Source organism: Dendrobates tinctorius, unplaced genomic scaffold (assembly GCF_039654945.1).
Source record: "Dendrobates tinctorius isolate UK_male_01 unplaced genomic scaffold, ASM3965494v1 ptg000174l, whole genome shotgun sequence".
NCBI lineage: Eukaryota > Metazoa > Chordata > Amphibia > Anura > Dendrobatidae > Dendrobates > Dendrobates tinctorius.
The window spans coordinates 2,657,501-2,680,307 of record NW_027361841.1 but is presented as its reverse complement, the minus strand read 5'-3'; the positions used below and the strand labels follow the sequence as shown (position 1 = coordinate 2,680,307).

The following is a 22,807-nucleotide window of genomic DNA, read 5'->3' as shown; positions in this document are numbered from 1 at the left end:
GATACGGAGAGGAAACGCCGGAAGGACAAGCAGTTATGCTTTTACTGCAGTAAAACGGGACATTGGAAAAGGCAGTGTCCTGATTGCCCGTCTTCGACCCAGTCGGCGGGAAATGACTAGGTCTGATTAGTCAGCGGGGAGACTACTAAGACCCTCAGGTACCCATTTCTTCGTTTTCTAAAGTTTTACTTCATGTGGAACTGTTTGTGGACGGTAGTTCTTTTCCCTCTACAGCCTTCGTGGACTGCGGATCATCCATTAATCTCATTGACTCCCAATTGGTCACACATTGCAAGATAGGGACAGTTAGGCTCAAGGTTCCGATCTAGGTGGTGGCCATTGACTCCTCCCCCCTCACTAAAGGGAATTCTTTTCATGTCTGATTTATTTGCGCTCAGAGTGGGCGCTACTCATGTGGAAAACCTAAGTTGTTTGGTTCTGGACAATCTACCTGCAGGGTTGGTGTTGGGCATGCCCTGGTTACAACGCCATAACCCAGTTATTAACTGGAAAACGGGGGAGATTGTTCAATGGGGGTTTAATGATTTTAAGTTGTGTGATAAATCCGCACTGCTAGTTGAACCTGTTAAATCTGTGTGTATCATCTGTCGAGCTGGAAGGTATTCCGGAATACCTGAAGGACTTCGAAGATGTATTCTCTGAAAGCGTGGCCGAGACGTTACTGCCACATAGACCCTTTGACTGCGCTATCAAGGCTTTATTACCTAAAGCCCGTCTGTTTAATTTATCCCACCCTGAGCGCTTGGCTATGAAGGAGTACATTGCTGAAAGTCTGCGCAAGGGACACATACGTCCTTCAGTCTCACCTGTGGCGGCAGGTTACTTTTTTGTAAAGAAAAAAGATGGCGGGTTACGTCCCTGTCTCGATTTTCGCGGGCTTAATCAGATTACGGTACGGAATACGTACCCCCTTCCGTTCATTCCCAATTTGTGTAACCAACTATCAGGGGCAAAATGTTTCTCTAAACTGGATCTTCGGGGGGCATATAATTTGATAAGGGTCTGAGAGGGGGATGAATGGAAAACTGCATTGCTCACGACCGAGGGACTGTTTGAATATTTAGTCATGCCGTTTGGTCTTACCAATGCCCCCACCATATTTCAGAATTTCATCAACGTGGTATTCTCGGATCTCATTGGTCGTTTTGTTGTTATCTACTTAGACGATATTTTGATATACTCCTCCGACAGGCATTCTCATCTGGCACATGTATGAACTGTTCTCCAAAGACTGAGGGAAAATCATCTGTTTGCCAAATTGGAGAAATGTGTATTTTGTGTTCAGGAATTGTCTTTTTTGGGATTAATTGTGTCCTGTGAGGGTTTTTGCATGGACCCCAAGAAGGTGCAGGCCAATGCGGATTGGGTGCAACCCTGAGATCTTAAGGGTCTTCAGCACTTCTTGGGGTTCGCCAATTATTACCGCAAATTTATCCGGGGATTTTCGCAGGTGGTCAAACCACTCACAGATCTGGTATGCAAAGGTGCGGATGTGAGAAATTGGTCCTCGCTCACAAAAGAGGCCTTTGCGACTCTGAAAAAATGTTTTATGTCTGCTCCTGTGTTGGTACAGCCAGATCCATCCCAACCATTTGTGGTGGAGGTGGATGCCTCCGAGGTGGGAGTGGGGGCAGTGTTGTCCCAAGGGCCTGCCACTCTTACCAACCTCAGACCATGTGCTTTCTTTTCCAGGAAATTCTCTGCTGCTGAAAGAAATTATGATGTAGGCAATAGAGAGCTTCTTGCGGTCAAGTTGGCGTTTGAGGAGTGGAGGCACTTTTTGGAGGGGGCCAGTCACCCGGTTACTGTGATCACTGATCACAAAAATTTGTCATACATTGAGTCTGCTAAAAGACTAACGCCCAGACAGGCCCATTGGTCACTTTTTTTTTCTCGTTTCCAGTTTACTATTACATTCCGTCCAGGGTCAAAGAATGTCAAGGCTGACGCCTTATCTCGCAGTTTTCATCCTGTGTCTGCCCCTGAGCCACCGTCCTCCATTCTGCACCCTGGGGTTGTGTTAGCAGGGATCTCGTCTGAAATGGAACGGGAAATTGAGAGGGCCCAGTCTCTGGCTCCTGCGGCCAAGCCAGGGGGCAAGTTGTTTGTCCCAGAGCAACTTCGCCTTAAACTCTTGCAAGAGTTCCATGAATCCAAGCTGAGTGCTCACCCTGGTATATCAGCCACGAGTCTGGCGGTGGCTAGGATCTTCTGGTGGCCAACCCTTGGTTCTGACATAAAGAAATTCATTTCTGGTTGTGGGGTCTGCGCTCGTTCTAAGAGCTCTCATAGCCGGCCGGCGGGGGAGCTGATGCCCTTGGAAGTTCCCGAAAGACCATGGACCCACCTGTCCATGGATTTTATTACCAATCTTCCCTCTTCCAGGGGTAATACGGTGGTATGGGTAGTGGTGGACAGATTTTCTAAGCAGGCTCATTTTCTACCCCTGTCCTCATTACCTTCAGCTGAGACCTTATCCAGATTGTTTGTGCAGCATGTGGTTCGCTTGCATGGGGTACCCCTGAATGTGGTGTCTGATCGTGGTGTGCAGTTTGTGGCTAAGTTACCAGAATGCTAAAGAGAATTGAATATTCATTTACCTCCACGCCCATGGGCGTGGAATGCAGTAAATATTAATTTCTCATTAGCAGCGGGCACAGGAGTTAGCCACAGCAGCTGGCTACTGCCTCTGTGACCTGCTGCTTCGCTGATGCTGCTCCCCACCTCCCCACCATGGCCAGAGCCAGTGCATCCGGATTATAAGACGCACCCCCATTTCCCACCACATTTATTGAGGAAAAAAGTGTGTCTTATAGTCCAAAAAATACGGTACCTTCAATTAGAAATGTAGTATAGTTCTTCTGATTTGCTATGTTGCTTACCCCATGTGCAGTGCATTGCAGTAGGTTAGATGTCAATAATTACAACCACTAAAAACTAACTAACCGTTACTATAAGGGCTCATACTCGTATGTGGGTCACCCTCACACCCAGGGCTGTGGGGTACTCTGTACCGGGCCCGATGAGCTTCAATGGGAGATGTCGCGGCAGCTGTAACCCGGCCCGTGGCCCTGGGCGCCCGGTGTGATACAGCAGTGATGTTATTGCCCTCCACAGGCAGGGCTGTAGTCCCAGGGCAGAGTAAGTGGAGTGACACGTAGATGGTATAGTGTCAGGCGCAAGGGATGTAGCAGTGCTGGGCAGGTTGGCGCAGGAATAAGTGGAGGACACCAGGGCATGTAGTTCCAAAGCTTTACTCACAGTCTGCTGTACAAACAGGTGCCTGCCTCCGTGCCATGTCCTCCAGGTCAGGGACTCAGTCAACCTCCAGGCCAGATGGAATACTCCTTTCCAACACTCCGCAACATGTACCTTTCTGAACGTCTCCTCTTATAGCGCCTTTAAGTGAAGTACTCCTAGTACTGAGTTACACTGGAGTGCCTCCTGTCCGATGTTCTTATGAATTCTACTTGTACGGCAGACAGCTGTAGCATGCTTCGGGGACTCCTTGCTACTAAGTCCCGGCTCACTATCCAGTTGCTGTTGTGCCCCCAAGTCTTGTGTGGGAATAAAGTGGTCACTACTTCTATTCCTCCAGTGTCTGCTGCAGGACCATTAGTATCCATACAACCTCAGAGACTGGGCCCTGGCCTTGCGCTTAGAACTTCTAGGAAGGGTTCTCTTCTAACCCACGTCCTCTGTTCCCTTTTACTCTTCACGTTCCGTACTGATCTTTCCTTCTATGGAGAATCAGGCTTTCAGTCTATGTTGCTCTCTCTCTCTCTTCCTTTCCCGTGTCAGCAGACCCAGGTCACTGGGATCTGCTGCAGCACTTCCATCCATCTATCCCTCTCTCCAGGGATCTTCTTCTCTCCAACTCTCTCACCAACTACTGACTGACTGTTGTCCTAAACTCTTCCCGCTCCTTGTAATGTAATCTAACTCCACCCACCTCCCAGCACGTTTCGTGTTCCAAGCAGGGAGCCACCAATGGGTGCTTTACTATACTCCAAGCAGGGAGCCGCCGAAGGTGCTTTGCTACACTACTTTGTGGTGTGGGGTGCAGGTGTAGGAATGTGGTCAGGGGACTCCACCTTACCCGGATGGTGGGGTACCACACCTCAGGAGGAGGTGCAGTACCTCTGTGACGACTGAGCCTCAGGGGCGCCACATATGCGAGAAACTCGGACGAGTCTCGCACGTCAATACCCGGCACTGTATTTCTATGCAGCTGAACGCTTCAATCTGAGTGTCGGCGGCAGTGCCGGATATTAATGTGTAAGACTCGTCCGAGTTTCTCGCATGTGAGTATGAGCCCTAAGAGTGGTGGTAATCACTTAACCATAAGCTACTGCAATGACCTGAACATGGAGTTAAAAACATAGAAAAACGGAAGAACTACATTACATTTCTAATTGGAGGTATTTGCTAATATTATTATTAATACACCTACCGCATATTGGGATGGGATCTTGGAGATAAGGACACCCATTTAAGAATCCTTAGTCATTCAGTTTATAATTTTTACACAGCTTTTGTCAAAACTGCATTTTCATTTTATTTATAAGCTTAGTTCTTATTGTTTTTGACAAAAAATTTGATCAGTGGACACCATTTATAAGATACATTCAGAAATAAGCTGCTCTTTGTAGAAGCATAAGATTAGATAACAAATTTATATAAATATGGTCTTCAGTGTCACCAATTGTTTAGAAATTCCTTGACAGTCCATAAAAATTTACAAAACAATGACTCTGATATTTAGCTAAGTTGTCCAGAAAAAAATAAAGCAACTTAGGTTGGCAAACCTGACCTTGATAATAGTACATGATGACACAAAATAACCTGTTATTGAAATTACAGAGAACTGAGTTTGTATGATATGTAATATCATTATTATTATTATTACCATGTTTCATGGACAGGCATTAGTTTACAAATTCTACTACTTCTTGTATCTGGAATACCTATATGAGTATAATGAGCACTGTATATCACATAAAAGTACACATAATCGTAGTAATGCACAATAGCATGGAGTTCACTTTATCTCGCAAAGAAAATGCACCCGACTCGCGTTTTCGCATCAAGCATCATTATCAAAGGGAATTTTGTTATTATTACTTACTTACCGCTAGTATTTTATATGTTTGACTTTTTATGTCAATTTTTATACTTGCACATTTCTATATAGGTATTCTTTACTTCTTGTATCTGCAGCTGAAAGTACTCGTGGATTAACTTAAAATGATTAGTGTGCGTGTGTGTGTATATACTGTAGGTAGATAGATAGATAGATAGATAGATAGATAGATAGATAGATAGATAGATAGATATTATACATATCATATAAATCATGCTGATATATGTAAGTTTGGAAGCATCTGGATTAACCTTGTTAGCTTGACCTTGTTACATGAGTTGGTTTCCTGTATCCTGATGGATCTAAGTATCTCTTCAGTACTGCAAATTAACTGAATTAAAGACTCTTCTAAAACAAATTCCAAGAATATAATGTATACCATTGGATAGATTTGGATAGATTTTTCTTTGTAGTAATCTTAATTAGATACTTTTCACTCAGTCACAGACTTTTTGGATAGTTTGCCCTACCACCTAAAAGACTTACATTAAAATTCTATAACTTTATTATTTTCTTAAACTTGATTTGATTTATTAATTGAAATGAGTTTTGTGTTAAATGATAATTGCAAAGTTGTCAGATTACAATAGTCGGTTTAGCTGTAGATGGAGAAGTTACTACCAGCGTATTAACCATATTTAGCCAAATTTTGCGCCGTTAATTTTTACAGGATTAAAAAAAAAGTAAAAACAATAAAAAAAATATAAAAGAGCTGTTAAACTAGAAATCTCAGTGGTGAGCGCCTTGCTTAGTTATTCCGGCTGAGGTTCCCACGAGCAGGTTCTCCGCTGCTGGTACCACACAGATGTTGCTATGCAGAGTGTGGAGCAGGCCCAACCTGAAGACTGCAGGCCTGCTGGGGGGCTTGGGTTACTCATGATCAGCATCAGCCTCCTCTATTCTCCTTCCCTTCCCCCACCACCAGGCAACCTCTTTTCATTTAAAGTGTGTTTTTGTCTGCACGTGAGTCATTAAAAAAAAGGGAGGAATGCACCAGCAGGAAAAACCTAGGGAAAAGCAATGGGCTGAGGCAGCTTTCTCACCCCTCCTTCCAGCCAGTGGCATGCTCTGCCTATGTGTGTGTGTGAATCTCCTTATGGCAAGCACTTTCTACTATTTCAGGGTTTTTTCTCTTCGCAACGACGAATATTCCTGCAGTGCACCCTGGACCACAGCCAGTGTCTATGTGAGAAACCGTTAGCAGGGTGATGGGATGTAATAGCACAGTGGAAGGAGGCAGAATCCCAGACACACACATATACACACACACACATACAGGAGGAAGCCAGCAAGAGGGGCTGTGTCTGTATCCAGCCAAGCCACAGAGGAGGTACTGGAGATGGAAATGGATGCTGCTTGTTAGGCCAGGAGCCTGTTTAACCAGGATTTAATGGGATGCTTTTTCTGGGGTTGGCTTCTGCAGAGCATCTCATCCTAAAGAGAAGGTAATGTGGCAGCATCATAGATGTTTTCTATTGAAACATATTCTTTTATTGTGCTGGAAATGAATGCGATACATGAGAAACATAGGCATTGTGGGCTTAATGCATGCACACCTGAATCAGGTGAAGAGTCTGCAGAACAGCATCCTTCTGCAGTTATGTATGAGCACATATGTGTGCGTAAGTGTGTGTGTATATCTATATATATACATATATATATATATACATACAGTATATAATATGTAACTTGCACATCGATGCAATGTTACCTAATGAGACCCACTACAGACTTGCAGTGTATGTGTATACATATATATGTGTAATGTGTGCTTGTATATGTGTATATATGTGTGTATATATATATTTATCTATATACAGTATATAATGATATGGAATTTCCACATTGATGCAATCATATATAATGAGATGTACAACAGACTAGCAGTGTGTATATATGTGTGCATGTGTAATGTGTGCACATTATACATATATATGTACATTATATAATGATATGGAACTTGCACATTGATGCAACGATACATAGAGAGACATACAACAGAATTGCAGTGTGTGTGTATCTGTAATGTTTGCGTGTGTGTGTATAAAATATATATAAAATATAAGCATATTTTAATTTGCGAAATAGGAGTGGACATGGCATTTTTATATTCTGCACGTGTTTTACCGGGCAGAGCTATTCCGTTGATCTCCACCATAAATGTAAGGTGGCAAGGCAGAAATAATTGAGGTGGCAGCTGGATATTATGTTGCACTTTGAGGTGCAGTAAGTGCAGACCAAGGAGACAGATCTCAGGATAATGGCTTAGGGAACAGGATGTTATTCATTCGGGGCCACACTAGAAGACAGGCAAACTGCATGATGATGAAGGTGGTGATGCTGACTGGTGCTGCAGAGACATATCCAGCTGGCTGGCTCATTGCTGGAGAGAGTCAAATATTACAGGTTTCACCTTTTCCATGGTCACCGTGTTTTAGGAGGCGTTCAGTTCTATAAATAGCCTTGGCGAATTTAGTGCTATACACAGTGATGCAGGCAGCCTACCCAGATGGAGCGTACAGCTAGGAAACATGAGACACGGACATTATAATACTCGCTCAATGGTAGTAAAAAAAGAAAAAAAAGCTGCAATGTGTTGGGGGGGATGGTGACGGAAAGCGAGGCTTTAATGGACTTTACGTCTTTAAAAGACGGAAGTTCTTGTCGAAGCGATAGTAACACGTCCAAAGTGGTTTGGTCCACTTCAGCAATGTAAAGAGTTAAATTGAGTTGGTGCAGGGCATCTTCCCCTGTCATCTTCTGCTGCATCGTTAAGCAGGCAGCATTACCTTTTAGCTCATTGTAAAGGTTGTGTGAACAGGCTCATGTTGCATCCAGTATCTGGCTGGTAAATAATTCATGAATGTTATTTGCACACGCTTTGCATTCGGTCTGTCATGGTGGGAGTAGGAGTCACCTGACACAGAGTTTTCACTCACTTCCATATTCACATAGAATTTCAATTATGATAGTAAAGCTACAACCGGCGGAGATGAGCCGACATGTCATTACCAGACCATACTATGCGATACCGGGTCACCAGTGCAGATCACCATTGTGTCTAATTACCGTTTCATAGGCATATCTGCATCCACATGAGATCACCATGATATTTTAGGGCTCTGTTAGGAGGCTCCTGCCTGTTGCTAGAATGGATGCCATGAAAATGTCTCCTGTTATCCTTATAAAACCTTGCCTAGCATCCAGACTCGTCATACAGGCATTTCAGTTGCAAGCTGCTAAGATATGTGAGGTACGTTAGTTGCTATGTAGAAATAAATGCTTCCATAAGTGGATTACTAATCCAATCCAATCCACCTCATCAAGCCTCAAGCCTGTGTGGCCATTCTGGATTCTACAGAGAGCAGCCTCCATTACTTCATTGGTGATATATGGCTACCTGTGACAGGACACCAGAACTAAAAATGCACTTAATGTTTATTATTCTATTTTATTACCACATTTTATTAATGGTTTGCAGAATTTATTTGTAAACTTAGTCATTTTAAAAATGGCATTAGCTAACCTCTTGGTGTGTGCTTCTGCGTCAACCTGTGTGTAAAGTATACTATTCCAGGACATCTGCGCCCTTGGGAGTAATGGTAAAAATTAGAGTAATGCTATTTACTCCTTAGGCTACGTTCCCATGATGAGCTTTTGGCGAGTTTTTTTGCGCTGCAGAATTTTTGCACCTATTAGTTCAGTTAGGTTACTCCCGTTTTTTCATAGTGTTTTTGTGTGCATTTTTATTTCGTTTTTGACGCTGAGGTTTTCTGTCTCTTTTTGGTGTGTCACACTTTAAATAAAGCTGCTCTGTTTTTGACATTTCCACTGTGATCTTTCTAGTCCTAGTTTGTTGGACAGTTGTAAGTTTCTTAGAGGCAAATGGAATTCATTGATAAGCCTTTAAATGTACAAGACAAAACTAATTATTTTGTTGTTTTTGTCCTTGCAGTTATTATAATTTTTTCGTAAATTTGATTTGGAGCAGCTAGAATTTTTTTGTTGTCTGTTTGTTTCTGTCATGTATTTTTTTTTTTATTAAAAAAAATGAAGAAATCCTAAACCAGAGAGAAGGGAAAACTTCTACAGCATTTCATTAGTGAATTTCTAATTTCCCCTTGTGTTGACATTTCTATTCTTAAAAAAACAGATCAGATTGAATGCATCCCTAAGGTTGCCATACATGACTTGGCCATGATTTTCCAACATTTATTCATGGTTCATAGAATCATTGAATCATAAAATGTTAGAGATGGAAAGGACCAGTACGGTCATCGTGTCCAACCCCCTGCTCAACACAGTGCAGGATTCACTAAACCATCAGACAGACGGCTGTCCAGCCTCTGTTTGAAGACTTCCATTGAAGGAAAGCTTGCCACCTCTCGTGGCAGCCTGTTCCACTCATTGATAACCCTAACTGTTGAAAGGTTTTTTCTAATATTTAATCTGTATCTTCTCCATTTCAGTTTCATCCCATTGCTTCTCGTGTTTCAATGTGCAAATGAGAATAATGATGGTCAGCGGCACGGTGGCTCAGTGGATAGCACTGCAGCCTTGCAGCGCTGGGGTCCTGGGTTCAAATCCCACCAAGGACAACAGGAGTTTGTATGTTCTCCTTGTGTTTGCGTGGGTTTCCTCCGGGTACTCTTGTTTCCTCCCACATTCCAAAGACATACTGATAGGGAATCTAGATTGTGAGCCCCATTGGGGACAGTGATGATAATGTGTGTAAACTGCTGCGGAATATGTTAGCGCTATATAAAAATAAAGATTATTATTGAAGATTATGGTCCCTCTACACTGTGAAAGCCCTTCAGATATTTGTAGACAGCTATTAAGTCTCCTTTTAGCCTTCTTTTGTGCAAGCTAAACATTCCCAGATCCTTTAACCGTTTCTCGTAGGACATACTTTGCAGTCCGCTCATCATCCTGGTAGCTCTTCTACGAACGTGCTTCAGTTTTTCAATGTCTTTTTTAATGTATTTTGGTTGTCTTAAGAAGACACAGTTGTCTATCTCTTTGGTTTGTTTTCCATTTATGTTTTAGACCATTTTTTCTTGTCTGGCTACAAGAAAAATGCATGTTTCTTTTGGATTTTTCTAACCAACCTCTAAAGTCTATAGTGGCTTTCCTAATAGAGGTACAGTGTACCATAGTTGCTGGTCCTGTCCAGTAGTAGCTCATTTTTGGGCACAAATTGTATGCTTAGTGAAGGAGGTCACTGGGGTACACTGCGTGTCATATGTTTATTAGGTGACAAACTTTCTTATAGCCACTATGGGGAAGAGCCCTCAATTTTTATGCACTCATTGCTAGAATTAAAAATATCATGGTTTGTGAGAATTGGGGTCATTTAGAACAGACATGGTCGATTATTTTAATACTATGTCCTGGATCACGTGAGTGAATTGACGTCATTCTCCGGATGTTCAATACTGCCTCTCACTGTGATGTGGAAGATCTGTTTCTCACGAATTTACCATTCCATTTTTCCATTCCAAGGTTGTATTTGTAGACTAGTATATTGATTCTATTATGCTAGACCTGAAATATACTGTACTGCACTTTGTATTGTTCTTGGGAGACTTTCTCACCTTTCTTTTAATAATGTTTACGGTATATGTTTTTTACTAAAAACTATAGTAATTTGTTTGCCCCTGCTTTACATAAAAATTTTGTATAAATACAATTTCTTAAAGGAGGAAAAAATATAATTAAATCCTTTTCACTTTTGCTCTTGCTACTAATGTCAAAGGTGGGGTTGGTAATCTTGAAAGGTATTTAGTTTGGCACTGAGATTCAATCATGTTCAAATTGGGTTCTCTTGATGCCCGTGTATACTCACATGAATGCACACAACTCACGTGTTCTTATTTTGCATCACAATCCATTCTCCTAGATGACATGCTCAACGTATTTTTTAAGAAGAGAAGTAATGTCCTTGATTCCAAGGCATCTCTCTGTCCGTATATTTATTGGGTATATTTATATTGCGTCTTTTGGAGGTTTTTTTGTGTTTTTATAGTCATTATTTTGTAACTGTGATATATCGATGTGTTATCACACAATTTCCTTTGTATTTAGGTCGAGACTTGTATTTACCAAGCATGATTGGGAAAAGGGGCTCGAAAATCATAGGTTCTGCGTGATGCTATTGCTTTTGTGAACACTAGAAAATTTGGGTCACCAAGATGTCATGGAATTAAGGACATTATTTAAACCCTTTAAAAATGTGATGACAATATCTTGTCTGTGAAAATGAATTAAGATGGTTAGTAATGATGTATCGTATATATTCCAGTAAGAGATTTAAAGTGGAAAATAAGAAAACGTGTGTTGTGCATTTACGTGACTGTATGCCAAAGGTGTCACCGATACACTGAATCTAATTCTAGTCTTTCAGACATGATATCAGAATATTAATATATCAGTCATGCAAAAGACCAACTCTTATGTAAGAGCTGGGTATTTTATTACATTGCTTCTGGCCATGTCTGCTCTTTTCCCAGGACTCAGGTTGGTATTGGCAGAGGAAGTTGAAGCTCCCGAGCCTCAGGAGATCTTAATATACTTTCATGACAGATCCCTTTTAAGGTATTGCATTGTGTTGATGTGGTCTTTTATTGTAAAATATATTCATGTAGTAATGGCTAATATTGGGCCATGAGAAGAGTCAGTAAAGGACTTTACATGAGATTTTTACATCATCCCCTGCAATGAACACTTTACTGTAACATTTCTTGAGAAGAACCAGTGAAGTCAGTGAATATTATTATCATATTGGTAATGTCTTATAAGACCTATGCATATGGAACATTTTACATATCTCCTATTGGATGAAGCAATGTTTGCATATGGCAGGAAATGTAGACCTCTCGGTGGGAGAAAAGTGTGGTGTCTCCAGAGAGAAAGGTATGTTGATTCATGGCTGTGTTAGATAGGTGTTAATAGTCTGTGAACTATCCCATTTCTAATGTCAGTAGAGGTGAAATGTTTCTATCCTCTATAGAGGACACTTCAAGTATTCCAAGGGCTGAATGCCCCTGTACTGTGTCTGTATTCCAAGGGCTGGACGCCCCTGTACTGTGTCTGTATTCAAAGGGCTGAATGCCCCTGTACTGTGTCTGTATTCCAAGGGCTGGACGCCCCTGTACTGTGTCTGTATTCCAAGGGCTGGATGCCCCTGTACTGTGTCTGTATTCCAAGGGCTGGATGCCCCTGTACTGTGTCTGTATTCCAAGGGCTGGACGCCCCTGTACTGTGTCTGTATTCAAAGGGCTGGACGCCCCTGTACTGTGTCTGTATTCAAAGGGCTGGATGCCCCTGTACTGTGTCTGTATTCCAAGGGCTGAATGCCCCTGTACTGTGTCTGTATTCCAAGGGCTGGACGCCCCTGTACTGTGTCTGTATTCAAAGGGCTGAATGCCCCTGTACTGTGTCTGTATTCCAAGGGCTGGATGCCCCTGTACTGTGTCTGTATTCCAAGGGCTGGACGCCCCTGTACTGTGTCTGTATTCCAAGGGCTGGACGCCCCTGTACTGTGTCTGTATTCCAAGGGCTGGATGCCCCTGTACTGTGTCTGTATTCCAAGGGCTGGATGCCCCTGTACTGTGTCTGTATTCCAAGGGCTGGACGCCCCAGTACTGTGTCTGTATTCCAAGGGCTGGATGCCCCTGTACTGTGTCTGTATTCCAAGGGCTGGATGCCCCTGTACTGTGTCTGTATTCCAAGGGCTGGACGCCCCTGTACTGTGTCTGTATTCCAAGGGCTGGACGCCCCTGTACTGTGTCTGTATTCCAAGGGCTGGATGCCCCTGTACTGTGTCTGTATTCCAAGGGCTGGACGCCCCAGTACTGTGTCTGTATTCCAAGGGCTGGACGCCCCAGTACTGTGTCTCCTCTCCTTGTTTTACTGCTCAGCTGCAATTATTGTAAGAAGCTTGACCTGTATATGATGTCATACACAACATACGTGCTAGGTGACATATTGCTGCAAGCATACGTGAAAAAGTCAAGAGATATCAATGTCAAACTGCCCCTGACTATTGTTTGTCTGCAAATCCACGGATATTAGCTAGACAAATTCAATATGGAATAAGGGGAAGAAGGCTGGTAACCAGACCTTGGTTATAAATCTGTCACTGATTACTCTGTTGGATTTTAATTTTATCTTGCCTCAAAGTCTCTTCACTCAGTGGTGAATCAAACTATTCCTCATGGAGAAGAAAAAATGCTTTTGATTAAATAGGCATTTATTAAAATTACGGCTAGCTCGCCATTTCCATTGCAGTCAGTGCACTAATATCTTTTGATTTTGAGTTTCAATCAACTTTACACTTTCAGAAGATGCTGTCCTCAATCGTAATTCTAGGAGAAGATGCATAGTGAAATCTAATTACATCTGCATATATTAGCTTTATAGACCAGGATTATATTTTAGTTTATTGGCAAATCAATGGTGGGATTTCCGAGAACTGGATACAATTTACATTTTTGACAAGCGATAAGTAAATAAAATGATAATATTCGAGTTCATTGTCTTGCCTAATAGTTTGACAAAGTCATTGATAGAAATATTACTTGTAGAGTCACTAGAGTTAGTGCGAATCAGTTTACGAGACCCTGTCCAGCACCAGGTCAGTAATCTATGAATCCTTTATGGAAGCCTTGGGGACCAGTTCCTACCTCGCGTTACCCATGGTTCTTCTTTTGATTATCCAGCCTAACACAATGTCACATGTGCATCACAATGTCATTGTTCCAGGCCGGCTAATCAAAAGAAGAGCCGCGAAGGTATGAGGCAGTTCTCAGGGCTCCCGCCAGAGATTGCTGATCTGGCTGCTGGACTGGATCCTGTGAATCAATTCACACCAACTCTAAACATTAGTGATTCCCTTTCTTCTTGGAAAAACACTAGACTTTTATGTCATCCTTTTAAAATACATAGCAACGTTTCGGCCACAAATGGCTTTTTTCAAGCAGGTACTTAAAGATAAATGCAACTTTTATATCTTTTATATACTCCCTTGAAAACAGCCATTTGTGGCTGAAACTTTGTTGTGTATTTCAAAAAGATGAAATAAAAGTCTTCTATTCTTGTGTTTTTCCAAGAAGAGAAGGAATATCTGAATGCTTTGGATTTTTTTTTATATACAACTGTTTGGATTGACTTGGTGGGAAGCCAAATCTAGGATACACAGATATTTACCAGGTGCTCATGATTCCTCTGTTGTATTGAAATCGGTACTAACCTATACGCAGTACAGAAATGTATCGGCGCACGATTTCATTACCTAATGGCTTTCTTCTTGAGAGTTCTCTAAAGAATTATACTGTTGCATGACCTTCTGAGGAAAAATAATGGTCATCCCACATTCTGTTATGTTCACCAAAGTTTTGAATGGTCTGCTTGGCATATTGTAGAAGATGTTTCAAGTGTAGAATGCTGGGAGTCATAGTGTTATAGTGGCTAACACTGGTGGTTTTATGGAGATTCTGAACACAACCAGCACAACATCTGAATTAAGAATGTGTATTATCTGCTGCTTGAGTGTAGTCATGAGAGAACACGCTCAGATAAAACGTTATTCGGGCATACTCGGGTGCTAACCGAGTGTCATCCAGATAGCGTGGAGACAGTCAAGAAATAGAAGCGCTAGCCGTGCGTTATTTAAAAAATGCAGCTCCAGCCAGGTACCTCATGAGAGGAAGCGGTGGTACTGCCACCTGAGGAAGACAGATGACTCTGTTGAAACGCATTGTGGATCATGCACTAATAAAAAGATTTTAATTCACCCTCTCCCTTCCTTGTGCTCCGTTTGTGACCAGGATACAACCCAGAACTGTAACCGAGTGTCATCGGCATGCTTGAAAAATAGGTTCGAGCCCCCGTGGCTGCAAGTCTCGTGGCTTTTAGGCAATCCCTGCACTTATTGCAGCTGTCTATCAAACAGGCAATCCCTGCATGTGTTGCGGCTGTTGAACAGTCGCAAGACATGCAGCCGTGGGGACTCGAACCAATTATTTGAGCACACAGAATACATTCGGTTAGCATGAGCACATTCGCTAATCACTACTTGAGTGTGATTCCTCAGTTCTCAAAATGCCATAGATACCACTAAGTTGATTGACCTCTATAAAATCTGCTTTTTTATGTCCGTTATAGGGAAATTAAATTGTACGCTGGGTCACTTGGGCTGAATTGATATATTCTCTATATAGTACTATGAATATGTTGATCCTGTATAAAATATACAATACATAATACATGCAGGTGTACAAATGGTATAATGCTCGTGGAAACTGAAACCATAAGCCCATGGGATTGTAATTTATAAGTCTAATGTAAGCAATAATGAGAATTCACAACAATAATTATCCTATGTAAAGCAGAATGAAAATTAGACATTAATATTGACTATGGTTTTAGATGTCTATTGCACATACTGTATATAGGCTCATGTATTGATCGGTGGAATGCATTCAGTGGCTATTGTACTGGTTGTGATATATATAAAATATAAAAATTTTAAAATTCTGTTTGACACAGATGTATAGAAAATGTAAGTATCCCTTAAATGACTGTGAATTCATTTAACATACTAAAGGCCTTACAGAAAGTGTACAATGTACTTTGTATTGTGTGCTGTTCCCTTTTGTGGGATCACATTCCTTAGTGTTGAATCATATGGAGGCACAATGAAATGTTTCACATACGGACGGAAGTAAGGTGCTGGTTTTTAGAATGTTATCATACACAGAACACAGGAAATCCCATCTACACGTTACAGAACTGTATCTGTAAATTGAAAGTCATTTATAAAGGCAGGAAAATTATTAATCTTTGACTCAATTAAAACTTTGTTTCTTTCCAAGATGAAATATAGATTTATGGATAGTAAGAATATAAATGCATTTCCATAAATAGCATTCAGCACCACACAGGAACGGATAGGTAGCATCTATTATCCTTCTACAGTATTTAGTATACTACATTTTCATCTCACAAAGGCTTAAAGAGAATTTGTCACCAGGTTTTTGCCACCATTTCTGAAAGCAGGATAATATAGAGACAGTGACCCTGACTCCAGCGATATGTCACTTACTGGGCTGCTTGTTGTAGTTTTGATAAAATCACTGTTTTATTAGCAAGAGACTCTCACTACGGAACCTGCTACGGATCCGTCGTATTCATGATCTCTGTATACCCCTGCTGCCACCGCTGACTGACAGTGAGAACTGTTCTGTAGCAGATAAAACAGTGGTTTTATCAAAAACACCAGCAAGCAACCCAGTAAATAGTACATCGCTGGAATCAGGACCTCTGCCCCTATATCCTTTTTGCTCTCAGATGAGGTAGCAAAAACCTGGTAACTGATTCCCTTTAAATTTGTCAGACAGTTCATGCTGCACAAAGCATGGGCAGCATGAATCACAGCCTGGCTGCACGATTGCAGCAAGGTACAGTATACTCCTAAGAACACATCACCTTCTGTATGCTTAACATTTGATCTACTCCTCCTGCCCTAAGGATGGATCCTCATTGTAAACACCATGTTTAATTCACTGATTTTAATTTTTCAATTACTATATTTGCATTCAGTTTCCCCTTTAAATATAAATATTTTGCATACCCATACTCATTAATGCAGTAAATTCACAAACTTTCTAAATCCTAGGCAAACCACGGGGTCAGTCCTGTCCTCTGCAAACATACTCTGTACTCAGCACAGAACTCAGTAGAAGCCTGCACAGACCCCGTTCCCCTGAGTCGGCAGAGGGGACACGTGTCTCTTCAGAAATTGTATTTGTAGTAGGTGCTGTTTCTTTCCAAGTGATTACCAGACTGTTTTCCAGAATTGGTACATTGGAAATATCTGTGAATAAGGCAATTTATCCAACTAATGCAACAGGTCAAATTGCAGGTGCCCCTAAGAGAGGAACTGCCTGAGGGGGTCTCGTAGGTGTTGTCCTAGTGTTGTTGTTGCATGGCAGAAGCAGGTATTTCAGTTTGCCTGTTGGAATTGCTGGTCATCCTTTTAAATGGACATTTCTGGTTCTCCAAAGCCAAGATGGATGTAGTTTTCATTTTTAGCTTTTAGAAACCTTGTGCCTTATTAGATTGTAAGTGAGACGTACAGATGTGTCCTTCCTTCTTTACTTTTCCGTTTGGCTCCATATATCCTGAGATGTGTGGCACAGGATGAGCAGCCTTAAAAAATTCATAATTTTGCTGTACTATGGAGATATTTATGCTAAATATGTCTAAGGCCGGGGTTACACTTGCGAGTGTGATGTGAGAAACTCGCGCAAGTTTCTCGCATCAATACCCAGCACTCGGGACTGGAGTATGCAGTGCACACTCCAGTCCCGAGTGCCGGTGACAGTGCCGGGTATTGATGCGAGAGACTTGTGTGAGTTTCTCGCATCACAATCGCAAGTCTGACCCCGGCCTATAAGGGACAACCCAGTGGTTTTGATGTCAGCTGCAATCTGTCAAGGGTTTTGCTGGCATGTCATAATGTATTGCATATGGAATGTGCAAGATTCGCAGAATGGTAAGGGTGACACTTAACCAGTTGTTTTAGCTTCTTGTGGAAAGAAGTAGCTACGTCATATAGGGACCAGCCATACTATATCTTCTGGGCCAACAGTTGCATGAATATATCACTATTAAAATGGCCCTTTCTTAGAAGGCAGGTTTGGCACTATTATGTCAAAGAACCAGGAAGGCGCTAGCTGTTTTACCCAAAGAGGTCCACTAACATGCCAAGAGAGGAATTAAAGCCTCCTCTGTGCCCTCCACTATTTTACATTGTGAATTCAGCTGTAAGAAAAGCTTTTATTCTGTCTGTGCATTGTGCTAGCCACTGCTTTTGGGACTTGGAGCTAGGACATGCTGACTTAGAGGACATTTTACCGACAACTAAATGTGACGCCTAGACTGGTTGATTTTATTGATTTGTAAAGTACATCCTGCCTAATATTAATTGCATTGAGTCTTGTGTATATATGTCAATGCTTATATCCACTTTTAGTCTTTCTAACTGTGTGGTGTGGATTTTAAAGTAAAATGACCTTTTCAGACAAAGATTCGCAGATTTGCAAATGCATCAGTCTGTAGTGCAGGTATATTCCAGTAGCTCTGAATTCAAACTGACCACCAGCTCACAAAATCTAGAATTAAAGGAACAAGATACAGTGCTCAGAATAAATCAGTACACCCCTTCTTAAAATGTAAGATTTTAACAATTGTTCTGAAAAAGATTTTAAAGAACAATTTCCAAAATTTCGACAAGACCGAGTTTCATAGAATACTTTTTTAACCCATAGTATGACAGTAAGGTTAATAATATAACTTCCATTACAAAAGCTTCAGTTTTATTCAAATTAGAGGATGCAAAGATGAATGCACCCTGCATCAAAAACTACTACATCTAGTATTTTGTATGATCGCCATGATTTTTAAGGACAGCAGAAGCCTACCTCTTCCCATTCTTGAAGAACAACCTCTTTTAGAGCTTGGATGCTGGATGGAGAGTGATGCTCAACTTGTCTCTTCAGAATTCCCCCTTAGGTGTTCAATTGGGTTCAGATCAGGAGACATAATTGGCCACTGAATCACTTTCTTCAGAAATGCAACAAATGTGCTTTTGATCATTGTCCTGTTGAAAAACTGTGTGTCTACCAAGGGCATGGAGCGATGGTAGCATCTTCTCTTCTGATATAGAGCCGTACATTTGTGAATTCATGATACCATCAATCAAATGATATTCCTTGACACCAGCAACACTCATGTAGCCCCACATAAGGGCACTAACACCATCATATTTCACTGTAGGCACCATGCTTTTAGACAAATGAATTTAGAAAAAGGGTGTACTCAATTAATCTTAGCATTGTATATTTGTGTATATATATATATATATATATATATACCGTGTGTGTATATATAAATATATATATAAAATGATCTATAGGCCATACATATTATAGGTCATCAATATCAGATTATTTGGGGTCTGACAACTGTCGCGTGAGCTGATCAGCTGTTATTAGTTCTGGCGGTACATGGATGTGAACACTGAACAGCACAGCTCCAATCAATGTGTAGCTGCAGCTGCATGTACTGCAGATCAGCTCTTATTTAGGAGGATAGCAGATGATCTGCGGGACACAGGAGTGGCTGCTACCCATTAAATGGAGCTGTGCTGTTCAGCACAATTCAGTGTTCACATCCGGTTGCCATTAGAGGTAATAACAGCTGATCCGTGAGGGTACCTTGTGTCGGACCCCCACCCGCCTGTTTTTTATGACTTCTCTAAAGGACAGGTTATCAATATTACATGTCTTTTAAAGGTGTTGTCAGGGTTAATAAGTGTGGTAAAATTATGGATAGTCGTGCTGTTAATTTCTCATCATTTTCTAAGATCTCTGCTTTCTTTCATTGAATATAATAATTTTACGCACGGAGGATTTAGTCCTGTTTATACAGCTGGTATGCAGTTAGTACAGCTAAGGAGCTTGTAAAAAGTGTATCCAACAGAGTCCGACCTCTGTGTGAGAGTATGTGGCCAATTTCTTACGGTTTCCTTTGAAGCACTCACCAAAACTGTAATAAGGGCAATTATCTTCTGTCTTCATGCTGACAGATTGATGGCTTGCAATATGTACAATACAAAACAATTAATTATATATATGAGTGTCCAGATATTCTCAAATCAGACACACAGTAATATTTTCCTGGAATGACCCAAGAGATAAAAGCTGGTGAGTGCACCATCCATGCCTTGCGCTATGGGTTACATATTGCCGTGAATGATGTTCTGCCAATAAGTTGGTTTATGAGTTTATTTGGCTTTGTTTATGTCAAATCTGTAGTGAGTAATTGTTAGAGAACTGGAGAATACGTAGTATCAAGATTATTGAGCAGGTAATGCCGTGTTTGACTTGATGGATTTCTTACATGACTCATCTCACAAATGGCTAACCGAATTTTCTGTTCATTTGCAGATGACGGAGGGGCGACGATGTCAAGTTCACCTCCTAGATGATAGGAAGTTAGAACTTCTCGTACAGGTAAACAAGTAGATTTCACCTATATGCATGTACTCTACTTTAGAATGGAACTGACTGATACCTCCACAACATATAAATATATATTACCGTATATCTGTAGCTGTACATATACATATAACTGTGGCAGTCAAAAACAATAACATATATTCTTATAACTCCTCATCTTATGTACCATTTTTCACATTGAACTAAAATGTTTTCCACTCGCACCGATGAACCAAGAACATATTTTACACATAGTTGATGTATATCATGTGCTCACAGTGAATCAATAAACTGGAAAATGCCTGATGTTGAAGATTGGTTGCCTTATGTTATACTGTATAAAACCACTCTAAACGAGCACAGAGAATAATGAAAAGGACGGGCCTAAGGCCTACAGTAGACATGGATGAACTGCTCCCTCTATATTGACTCCATGATTGAATATTATCATTAGTGCCTTGCAGTATTATAGCCATTGGAGGATTTGTAAGAGAGAAGGTTAGACGTCGCTTGCTCCCTAATTGGCATTTCCTGGAAACTCACATCACTTCTTCAAGCATTCGTTAAATAACATTCCTTTAATATACATGAACTGGGTGGGGGCAGGAAGAAAGAGGCTGAGCAGTAGGAAGACTGGGCTAAGAGATGAATGGATACTTCTGAGGCGGGTATGAATTGCAGGAAGTGTGTGTTAATGGTGACTTTTACACATGGTGTGAAATATTTTCTGTATGAATTTCACAGCGGACCTGAAGATTTTTGTCCTATACAAGGTCACTGTGCTTATATTTGTATGTATAGTACGGATAGTATGTGTATCTATGTGTGTATATATATAATATATATAATATGTAAAGCTCAATGTGTGTGTGTGTGTTTGTATGTATGTGTGTATGTCCGGGATTGGCATCTGCACCGTCGCAGCTACAGCCACAAAATTTGGCACAGTCACACGTCTGGACCCCGAGAGCATCATAGGCTATGTTGTGAGGTGAAATTTTAACCCCGCGCGTTACAATTCACCAAACAATTTGGCCTATTATTCTTATCATTTCTATGATGTTATCGTCCTTCTGTAAAGCTGGAAATAACACAATTTATTACCGTGCCAACACAGACCACCCTCTGACACAGACTGCAGGGGGAGCCCAGTATCACACAGGATAGGATTAGATACACAGCTCATCAGTCAGTATCACACAGGAGAGGATTAGACACATGGATCAGCAGTCAGTATCACACAGGATAGGATTAGATACACGGCTCAGCAGTCAGTATCACCCAGGATAGGAATAGATACACGGCTCAGCAGATATTATCACACAGGATAGGATTAGATACATGGCTCAACAGTCAGCATCACACAGGATAGGATTAGATACATGGCTCAGCAGTCAGTATCACACAGGACAGGGATTAGATACACAGCTGAGCAGTCAGTAACACAAGATAGGATTAGGTACACGGCTCAGCAGTCAGTATCACACAGGATAGGATTAGATACACGGCTCAGCAGTTAGTATCACCCAGGATAGGAATAGATACACGGCTCAGCAGACATTATCACACAGGATAAGATTAGATACACAGCTCAGCAGTCAGTATCTCACAGGATAGGATTAGATACACAGCTCAGCAGTATCACACAGGAGAGGATTAGACACATGGCTCAGCAGTCAGTATCACACAGGAGAGGATTAGATACACAGCTCAGCAGTCAGTATCATGCAGGATAGGATTAGTTACATGGCTCAGCAGTCAGTATCACACAGGATAGGAATAGATACACGGCTCAGCAGACAGTATCACACAGGATAGGATTAGATACACAGCTCAGCACACAGTATCACACAGAATAGTATTAGATACACGGCTCAGCAGTCAGTATCACACAGGATAGGGTTATATACACGGCTCAGCAGACGGTATCACACAGGATAGGATTAGATACACTGCTCAGCAGTCAGTATCACACAGGATAGGATTAGATACACGACTGAGCAGTCAGTAACACATGATAGGATTAGATACACAGCTCAGCAGAAAGTATCATACAGGATAGGGTTAGATACACAGCTCAGAAACAGGATGTGCCAAAGGAGAGCACATTTTCATTCCAAGAATTCCACTCATTCCATCTGATTTGTTTTTTGATTTTAAACGCCTCCAGTTTCCAGTTCAACTGCTATTTGCAATGTCCATTAGCAATGCTCAGTGACAGTCCTTGAAAGTAGTAGGGATCGATTTGTAATCTCCATGCTTTTCTCATGGTCAACTTTACGTGATCTGTTCAAGAGTTGGAACTGCCAAAAATCTGTTCATCTTTGCACTGAAAGGAAAAACCAAAAATCTTGAATGAGTTGAAAATAAAATACTATCAATACTTGGGTAATCGTTTAGTTAATTTGTGTTGCAAATCTGTAGTGTTGAATATATGATGTGAAATGTTTTTATGTGCAATATAATCATTATAATTTGTTATAACTAACCACAGTTGGTTACTATGCCCAGGCAACGCCGGTCTCTTCAGCTAGTATATATATATATATGCCATCATATCATATCATATACTAACATG

General features: G+C 41.2%; 1 protein-coding gene across 3 annotated transcripts in view; it reads left to right on the top strand.

The window, feature by feature from the left end:
* FRMD4A (FERM domain containing 4A) overlaps positions 1-22,807 on the top strand; it is a 598,990-nt gene that overhangs the window by 298,651 nt on the left and 277,532 nt on the right. For 2 of the 3 annotated variants that reach the window (XM_073551276.1, XM_073551279.1), the window contains exon 3: positions 20,179-20,244. In XM_073551276.1, the coding sequence (XP_073407377.1) occupies positions 20,179-20,244 (66 nt within the window). Of the gene's footprint in view, positions 1-6,285; positions 6,610-20,178; positions 20,245-22,807 lie in introns of those variants that run through there. The other variant, XM_073551277.1, reaches the window with a different exon arrangement.